Genomic DNA, 10,293 nt, shown 5'->3' on the forward strand with positions numbered 1-10,293 from the left:
ATTTTTTACCGTTCATTGTCTTGTAAAAGGGTATCTTTTTTTTCCAAACATTAACTTATTCACCCTGGTGTGGCCTTCCCCATGCAGTTGCACAACTTTCTTCTGACAGGTTTCCCTATTTGCCATCCGGAGGCGTTGCTGTGAATCACCGGCGGGGGAGGACAAGAAGAAAGTACGCGAGATGGAATGTTCACAGAATTATTGAAAGTAACACGCAATGAGAGGGATATAAACGATATGATTGGAGGATGTGGTAGCAAAAAGTTACAGGAAAAGATGCCGTGAAAACGCTGCTGAGAGGGCTAGGCAGGGTGAAGGGGGAACCAGCGTTGAGGAGGAGCAATGCTGATTCTGCTTGCTTCTCAAACTGAAATCCTTCCCAAAACGCATGGTGGAGAGCTTCAGGAAGAACAGCACAGTAGCAGAGTGCCACTGCAGCCCCTGTATAACCTCCCTGCAAGCCCATGGTCCCATATCTCCCTCACCCAGACGTGTAAGAACGCGTGGTGGAAGGCTTTCTGCACCCGCCTACTCCTCCACACCCCTGCAGAGTTCAAGGAAAAGGCTGTAATTACTCTACAATGTGCTTAGTAGCCTTTCCCTTCCCCCCTCTTCCAAAGCACAGCAGTCAGGGACACCTTCCTAATTCTCTGCCTTTTTTTTATAGTTCCTTTGTAATACAGAATACATCGAAAGGGGGAGGGTGGGTTGCTTTACAGGGAAATCTAGTAAGGAAAAACTCATGATTTTTAAACAGATGCATAATTACTTTTAATGAATAATAAATGATTTTTTAAACGATACGAATTTATTTCCTTCGCCAACTTTAATGAAAAGGGGAGGGTGGGTTGCTTACACTAATAAGTCCATCAGTGCGGAGGGTTCATCAAGGGGAAGCAAACAGAGTACAACCGTACCCTGGGCCGTGCTGAAACTCGTTTTCAAGGCTTCTCTATGCGCAGCGCCTCCAGGTGTGCTCTTCTAATCGCCCTGGTCTTCTGGCTTGCTCGTACTCAGCGGCCAGGTGATTTGCCTCAGCCTCCACCCAGCCATAAATGTCTCCCCTTAGTCTCCAAAGATTGTGGAGCACACAGCAAGCAGCAATAGCAAGCGGGAACTGTTTTGGCTGAGGTCTGACCGAGTAAGTAATGATCGCCAGCGACCTTTAAACGGCCAAATGCACATTTCCACATCCGCACTTGCCCCCAGTTTGAACGCTCCTGACACCACCCTGCCGCTTCATGAGCATGGCCATGCACAGGGGTTAGGCTGGGTCCCCAGGATAACTATAGGCATGTTGAACTTCCCAACGGTTATTCTGGCTGGAAGTAATTCCCTTGCTGCCAGCCGTTTAAACAGACTAGTGGCTCCTGAAGACGCGAGCGTCATGAACCTTCCTGGCCATCCCACGTGGATGTGGGGTGAAAACGTCCCTTGTGTCCACCAGTGCTTGCAGCACCATTGAAAAGTACCCCTTGCGTTCACGTACTGGGTGCCCTCGTTTCTGGGCCAAGATAGGGATATGGGTTCCATCTATGGCCCCACCACAGTTCGGAAACCCATTGCAGCAAAAGCCATCCACTATCACTGCACGTTTCCCAGAGTCACAACTCTTCATAGCGCCTTACGCATGCTTGGCTAACTCTTGCATCACTGCAGCCCCCACAGTAGATTTTCCCACTCCAAATGATTTCCGACTGACCGGTAGCTGTCTGGTGTTGCAAGCTTCCAGAGGCTATTGCCACTCGCTTCTCCACTGTGAGGGCTGCTCTCATGTTTGTATTACGGCGTTTCAGGGCAGGGGAAAGCATGTCACAAAGTTCTAAGAAAGTGCTCTTACGCATGCGAAAGTTTCGCAGCCACTGCGAATCGTCCCACACCGTCAAAACAATGCGGTCCCCCAGTCTGTGCTTGTTTCCCGTGCCCAAATTCGGCGTTCAATGGGTAGTAAGATGCCCCGTTAATAGCAGTAGCTCCAAAACGCTGGGCCAGCGTTATGGAGAATTCTGCTCCATCTCGTCATCGCTGTCCTCGCCGCTCAGCAATAGCTGCCTCCTCCTCTCCTCCTGCCTTTGCAGTTCATTGTTCAGTATAGTCAGCACGAGAGTACGCGAGGTGTTGACAACGGTCAGAATACCGTTTGTGATCTCAGGGTCCATGATTGCTGTGCTATGGCGTTTGCCTCAATGCACTCCGCGAAAAAGGCACCAAAGGGTTGTCTGCTGCCTTTCACAAAGGGAGGGGTGAGGCTGTACCCAGCAACCACCCGGGGCAATGTTTTCTGCCCCATCAGGCACTGTGCTCTCAACACGGAAGTGGGAACTATGGGATAGCTGAGGAACAGCTACCCACAGTGCACCGCTCCTGAAATCGATGGTAGCCTTGGACCATGGACATAAGCAATTGATTTTTTGATCGCTCTGTGGACGCGCAAAACCGATTTTATAACATCGGTTTTGTAACATCGGTTTAAACTACTTCGAAATAATCGTGGCAGTGTAGACGTACCCTGAAACACCCTGGACAATGTGTTTTACCCTACAGGCATTGGGAGCTCAGCCAAGAATGCAAATGCTTTTCGGAGACTGGGGGACTGTGGGATAGCTGGAGTCCTCATACCCCCCCTCCCTCCATGAGCGGTCCATTTGATTCTTTGCCTTTCCGTTACGCTTGTCACACAGCACTGTGCTGTGGCCTCTGTCTATCACAGCCTGGAGATTTTTTTTCAAAATGCTTCTCATTTCGTCTTCTGTAACGGAGCTGTGGATAGAACAGAATTTGTCTCGCGCACCCTACCATACACATCATGCGTGTCCGCACGACCACCAGTCGCGCACGTAACTTGATCAGATCCAGTATTCTGACCGTCAGGCCGCCATGCTGGAGCTCTTTTTGGATTTGGGACTGCATCACCACCCGTGCTGATCAAAGCTCCACGCTGGCCAAACAGGAAATGCAATTCAAAAGTTCGCGGGGCTTTTCCTGTTTACCTGGCCAGTGCATCCGAGGTCGGATTGCTGTCCAGAGCAGTCACAATGGTGCACTGTGGGATACCGCCCGGAGGCCAATACCTTCGATTTGCGGCCATACTAACCCTAATCCGATATGGTAATACCGATTTCAGCGCTACTCCTCTCATCAGGGAGAAGTACAGAAACTGGTTTAAAGAGCCCTTTATATCGATATAAAGGGCCTCGTTGTGTGGACGAGTGCGGCGTTAAATCGGTTTAACGCTACTAAAATTGGTTTAAATGCGTAGTGTAGACCAGGCCTCAGAGAGAGAGTATAATTTCTATTTTACGTATGGCTCCACACCAGGTACAAGATATGGGTGATGAAGGAACAACTGCTGCAACCTGCCTTGAGTGTGCTATGTTGCCCTTTCTGCCAGAAGGCAAAATATATTTCTGGTGTATGAAATGCAAACTGGTGTCCAGGAGGAGAATATTGGGATCTAAAGAAATCCTATCAATGGCATAGGGGTATAGGCACATTACTAGATGGAGATGGTAAATTGTTAATAATGATGCAGAAAGTGTTCTCTGTTTGGTATTTGAAAAGAAGCAGTATGATGTATTCACATCACGTGAGGCTGATGAACTATTTTCTAGCTTGTCAGCAGGCTCTAATAACTTGAACTCAAGAGTCCAAAAAGAATTGGCTATAGAGATCTTTGGACAGCCCATGTTATTTTTTAATAGTTTTTGAAATACCAGGGACATTCCACAAGATGGGAAGAGTGGTAATGTTGTGCCAATGTTCAAAAAGTGCAAGTGATATGATTTAGGTAACTGTAGGCCAGTTAACCTGACCGCAATCCCAGTCAAATAATGGAAAAGCTGATATTGGATTCAATTGCTGAAGAATAGGAATATAATTAATTCCAGTCAACATGGTTTTATGAAAAGTAGGTTTTGTCAAACAAACCCTGTTTCATTCTTTGATGACATTGGCAGTTTGGCTGATAAAGAATTTAGGCATAAATTGGAACAAACTGCCAAGGGAAATGGTGGATTCTCCGTCTCTGTATGTCTTCAAATCACGAGGGGATGCCATTCTAGAAGATATATTTTAGTCAAGCATATATGATTACTGGGCTTAATACAGGATAACTGGATGAAAGTCTGTGTGATATACTGGAGGTGAGACTGGTTGATCTGATGGTCTTTTCTGGCCTAAAAATCTCTTAATCTCGCTTTCCTCTCTATGTGGATGTTTGGTGCAGTAGCTGGTTGTATCAGGATTACAGACCACGAAAACCTTCTTGTGGAGAGGCAAGCAGCACCAAATTTTGCAGCAATTATGTGCAGCATTTTGTGAGGAAACTTCCATTCTGTGCAAAATAAGGTCTTATCACACCAATCCATAGGAATACTTAAATATAAGTGTCACCAGTACTAACAGCAACAATTGCTCAATTCATTGAACTATTTGTATTATCATAAACAGCAACTTCTTTTCTTGGTTTACAATCACAGAGTCAAAATGAAATAGATTATCAAGTGAGTACATCATTTCATAAATGGTGACTCTTATTCATTACACTCGCAGTTAAGTCTGATCACAGAAAGATTCAAAATTTTCTCAACTGTTTCCATCAGAGATTTCTGTAAGGATATCAAATTACTTGAAAGAAAACAAGATGCAGTTTAGGGGATGTGGCTTAAAGAGTCACCTGCATCTTTTCAAATATCATTCACTGTCTGTTCAGATAAAAATGAAATGCCCCTGCCCCAGAAAAATCCTTCATGGTCCCTTGCTGTAGCTCTTTTCCAAGTAAATTGAATATAGCATTAGTATTTCAAATAACATTTCAACTATGGATTAATTCTATAGAAGTCATCAAAATTAGTTGCATAAACAATAGAGTTTATTAAAGCAAAAATGTTGGGTTAATATACAACACTGGCAACCATTTTGTTTCCAAAAACTTGGTCAAACTCGGGGCTCACATTACTACAGTATGGGAGAATTTTGGAATTAAAAAGAAAAGGAGATGGAGATATTTTAACCACGGACAGAATTCTCCAACTTCCATTTAAGTGTACCATGCCACATTATGCTGTATGAATCTCACGCCAACACTAAAGGCATTAGTTGGTTCAATACAGAAATCAGATAGTATCCTGTAAGCACTCTATTGGTGTTTATTGTTTTCGAAATCACTCAGAGCAGCAGAATGCTTGTATGTTTGCTTGTATGTAAGCCAAGCCTTGTATGTTTGCATATAGTTAATAAACATGATTATTGGGGAGCCAGCTGTGCCCACGCAGTGTCTTCATATTTTTGTTGTGTAATGAGCAAAAGACACCATACTTATCATAACAAATGTTTTATATCAGTAACAAATTTCAGTACATTTACTTATTTTCCCTTTTCTTAATTCATCTAACAACAAACCAAAGTTCCTAAAGGCTTCTTAATTTGAGACTATCATATAATCTGTTAAAACATCGCAGCTGGATTTGCAACAAGTTGGCTGAATATTGACTTTTGATAATTTTTACATGCATGATTGTATGTTTGCTAACAAAGAACACACAAAAGTTGGGGTAATGTATTTGTCAGACTAGGACTAAATGTTCACCACTGGAAGTGGAATATCCTCATCTCTTCACAATGAAATAGCAGTCAAAGGGAGGGGGGGGATGTTGTGAAGAATCATATTGTGCAAGAACCAAAGATTTGGTCCAGGGAGTTGGCATGTCCAGCTCCCTCAGAAAAATCTGATGGTCACAGAGCCATGCCACTTGTAGTGATCTGAAACTACTTGGGTCATGTCCATCAAGTCAAAACCCAGCTCCTTATTCAAGCCCTGTGTACATCATGGAAATGCAGTGAGGGCATGACATGATGCAGCATGTTGCACAGGAACAGAAGTTGGGTCAGCTAGTGGCAATGTCCCAACTACTTCAAAAGAGTACAACAGTCATGGGGACTTGTCCCTTGGGGTGAGTTGAGATTTATTTTGTCATGTACAGCCACTCAAAAATCACTTACTTATCAAAGCATCATCCACAATATCGATGTGGGTCTGGGGATATGAAATTCCACAGCAAATTGCACAAGTATAAAGCTTTGTGTTAGAGTAACATGTCCCAACTCCTTCAGAACAAGCTGGTCACAAGGGTATCTCACTTGGGGTGACCTGAAACTTATTTTGTCATGTATAGCCAGTCAAAACCCAATTTCTTACGTATTTAATTAATTAATAAATAATTAGGTGCTTAGTCATTTAAATTTTATCACATTCAATAAATTGATGGAATTTCTAAAAATTGAATCTTATATTGATATATTTTTAAATAATTTTCGTCTTTGAATAAGGAACAGGGAACCATTCATAAGGAGCTGGCACCACAAATAACATACCAACTTTAGCCTTGTGAATAACAGAAAGGACAAGTTAAAGTAGAAGAAATAAATTGACTAAGGATCATTAGCAGCAGGGAGGATCCAAAGTGGATTAAAACTATTAAATAAAACTACTGGATTATATATGTTGTTGTAATGAACTGCTAAAATGTTATCTAGTCCATCTCACCCACAGTGTGGTAGGATCAGAGTTTCTGTAAACCATCTTCAGTCATTCATTATTAAATTTTGTTTGAAACTTGCCAGCGAGGGCATTTCCATTGCTTTCCTTGGAAGAATTTTCCGTTGTCTGTTTTATCTTTTTCTGTATTCTTTCTTCTGGGCTAAACCGCTGAGTAGAACAGAGCATTTGTAGCAAATATAATGAGTTAGAGTTTCCCATCAATAAGGGATGTTACATGTTATAAAACAAATGTCATGCTCCGTTACACTCACTTTGGGTAATACATTTTACAGCATACAAATGTTTTGGGAACTTTGATCAAGTCAAATACTTTCAGAGAAAGGTTTCCTTAATGTTTTGTCTTTTTTTTTTCTTGGATGAGCTGACATAAAATCCATCTGATTTACTGATTATGGACTTGTGACGACACTCCTTGCCCAGGCAAGATTCTGTGGATGTTCATGGTTTTCTTTCTAAGGAGTGTAGCATCAGACCTGTATTACTGGCCAAAGCATCCTGTTAGATCTGGTCTACACGATAAATTTACATCAGTATAACTACATTGCTCAGGGATGTGAAAAATCCACACCACTGAGCGACACAGTAATATCAACCTAACCCCTGGCGTAGGCAGGGCTATCTCAACAAGAGGGCTTCGCCCATCAACATAGCTACCACCACTCGCAGAGGTGGATTAACTATGCCACCAGAAGAAACACTCACATCCGTGTAATAGTGTCTTCACTGCAGCATTTCCAGTGTAGACTTGCCTTTGATTTAAAAAAAAAAAAAAAAGGAGACATTGCAATATAGATTTTTAAATAAAAACAACTTTAAACTGCTGCCCCACTAAAGTTATATGCTGAATACTTTTTCACAAAATGAATTACTGGTTTAAAATTGCTTAGTCCTATAACTGAATTCGCCTGAGGAGTTTTTACAAAGCCTTTTCATCTCTGTGCCTTTTGTCAACTGAGATTCATGCTTACAAAATAAATTTTTTTAAAAAATCCCATATAACTTGCCTTGGCAGAATTCTATTTTTTAATAATATGGATGAATAGTATTGATGGTTATGGGTTTTTTTTTCAATTTTTATTGATTTTAAATGTTCACAGTTGAGGGAAATTATGAGGGGAGAGGGTGCAACCCAATAATTATTTAAAGACTATAGTCTTTGAGAGTCAAAAAGTTAAAGCTTTGTAACACGTAAAGCACAAACTGTCAAAATCATATGTCAAAATATACAAAGCAAATATCCTTGAATCAATCTCTAACACAGTCTTAAGCGGTATCTTTATTACATTGCCTCTCTGTGAATTTTGATTAATATTTTTTTCGTGGATGGGCTGTGAAATGGACATTTACAGATTTTTTTTAAAATCACATCCTTCTAAGCGTATCTATAACTGCTGTTTATTAAAGAGAATTTCCTCTTGTTTATCTGAAGGAAGAATTCAGCCAATTAGTGTGAAGTGGTAGCTCTTACAAGATACACCAAATATCCATGCATCAAATTCCCATTCGTTTCATGGAAGATCGGCTCACTGAAGACTTGCAGGATTGAACTACCATTTATATTTTATTGTTGCTTTGTTCATTCCCCATTCCAACGTGGGTAATTTTTTTAAAGGGACTTGTGACAGTTGTGAAAGACGAATGGATTGCTTGTCTATTGGATCAATTTCTCTGTCTCTATCTGTAGTATCTGGGGGTTGGGGGGCAGCAGATTTGGCCTTGGCTGTATGCACAAAGTTCCCTCTGGGCCAGAGTCTGTTCGTAGTTACACCCATGCTCTCCTACTGACTTCACTGTGGTTACATAGGAGTAGCTGAAGAATGTGTATCTTTCTGCTCAGTAGGAGTCATGTGCACACAGGAGATCAGAATTTAGCCTTTAGGGCCGAGTTACTGATATGATGGAAAATGTGGAGTGCAATACTCATTAGCCAAGTATGTTAGGAATGGTTACTGCTTTTAAATACTTTGAACAGCAAAGAAATGTACGTGGAAGCTTTACATGCTTTTCTAAGGTGGTGGTCCCCATCAGACCTTTCTCTTTCTTTTAACAGGGGACAATTATGGGATGGATGGGAAGGCTAAACTGCCAAATTTCACTGAGGACATCGACTGGCAAGGACTGGAAGATTTATACAGTGTGAATGAAAGTTTGTACGAATACAGATACAACTATAGACTTAGTCTGGATGACTGGACTAATTACTTGAAGGATCTAGATAGAATGTTTGCACTGCTGAACAGTTACTATGAGCAAAATAAAACAGACAAAACTAAAACTGCTCAAAACAATGGGTACGTGGATGAATCACCTATATCATTTACCTGGGGGGGACTGACCTCTGCTGAGTCAGACGAAGACTCAAGTGGTCTGATAGCAGAAGAGCTGCAGCCTATCGTGCCAACTGACTTGGCAGCCCTAGCTTTGAGCACTGTAATTTTAAATCAAGTGAGGAAACTTGAATTAAATAATGATATTCCTGAGAAAAGTAGTTTGAATTCTGCAAACTGGAGAAATCAACAAGCTGAAAAGTGGTTGGAGGATAAAGAGTTAGACAGTTTTGAAATGGATTTAAGTGGAAACGGTTTGACAGAGCTGGAGGCCAGGCATAGCTTCATTCTACAGACAATTAGCATTCTTCAGAAGGACTCTCACCAGGACAGTGACCCAGTGGAGGATATTTTTGAAGATCAGATATATCTTCCTGTAAATTCTGATGAACCCACTGTTCATCAAGCTGTAAATGTCTCCATCAGGGATCCATCTATTAGGGCTCAGAAAATGGAGACTATGTTGGAAAAGATGGAACATAACTTTGAAGGAGAGACTTCACAAATCCTAAATGTAGAAGGCAGTGCCTCATCTCCACTCTCCTTGGAATAGATCAAATTGTAAACCATATATGGGCCTCTTTATTTTTGATCAGTAAACTAGTAATGGTAACCACGACAACTGACATTCCATGTTTATTGCAGATACATTTTGCAGCTGAAATGAGCCCACCACTGTGTGTGTGTGTGTGTGTGTTTATTTCATATATACACATACACATACTTGCACATTAATTTTCCATAATTGAGAAACTAAGTTCCCACAGTATTAAAAAAGAAACAGTGTTAACTTTATAGTGCAGTGATGCACACACTTCCTAGACTAGTAATGATTTCCTTGAAGTTTCCTTTGAGTTACTTTTTCTGTTGCCAAAAGGTCCCACATAAATGAATGTCTCAGTCACCTATGCTATCTGCATAATGTCTTTTTGATAAATTATTTTTAACCACTGGAATTTCTTGTCACACTTTTGAGTAAAATGATATTGCACTTTTGTAATCTGTCTCCCAGACCATTTATTAATCTGATCCTTTACATCTTCTTAGTTTGCTCATTGTTTCACGTAATTGTGAAATAATAAAATGGGTTGACAGGAAAGAGATATTCAGCATGGATTATGAAAACAGATTGGTCGAATATTATTTTAGCAGAAAATAGTGCATGTTTTGTTGCCTTGACTTTCAGAAAGGTATAGCTAATGAAAGCTCGCTGTATGAGGATTTTAAAAAACTGGCTTGTTTCCCTACATATTGCTACCATCAGTGTTAAAAAATCCATGAATTTTTCTAGATTTTTTGCTGATATCCTTACAGAGGTGTATATGAGTAGAATATGGTTTGTCGCCATTTTTTTATTTTATTAGTCTGGACAATAGCTTGATATTTTCAGAAAGTATTGTCATCAAT

General features: G+C 41.0%; 1 protein-coding gene across 2 annotated transcripts in view; it reads left to right on the forward strand.

Moving 5' to 3' along the window:
* SULF1 (sulfatase 1) overlaps nt 1-9,577 on the forward strand; it is a 155,836-nt gene extending 146,259 nt beyond the window's left edge. Inside the window, exon 20 of one of the 2 annotated variants that reach the window (XM_075063067.1) lies at nt 8,610-9,577. In XM_075063067.1, the coding sequence (XP_074919168.1) occupies nt 8,610-9,439 (830 nt within the window). In that variant the 3' untranslated portion in view covers nt 9,440-9,577. The remainder of the gene's footprint in view (nt 1-8,609) is intronic. The other variant, XM_075063068.1, reaches the window with a different exon arrangement.
* The last annotated feature ends 716 nt before the right edge of the window (nt 9,578-10,293 follow it).

This window comes from Chelonoidis abingdonii, chromosome 2, assembly GCF_003597395.2.
Source record: "Chelonoidis abingdonii isolate Lonesome George chromosome 2, CheloAbing_2.0, whole genome shotgun sequence".
Lineage (NCBI taxonomy): Eukaryota > Metazoa > Chordata > Testudines > Testudinidae > Chelonoidis > Chelonoidis abingdonii.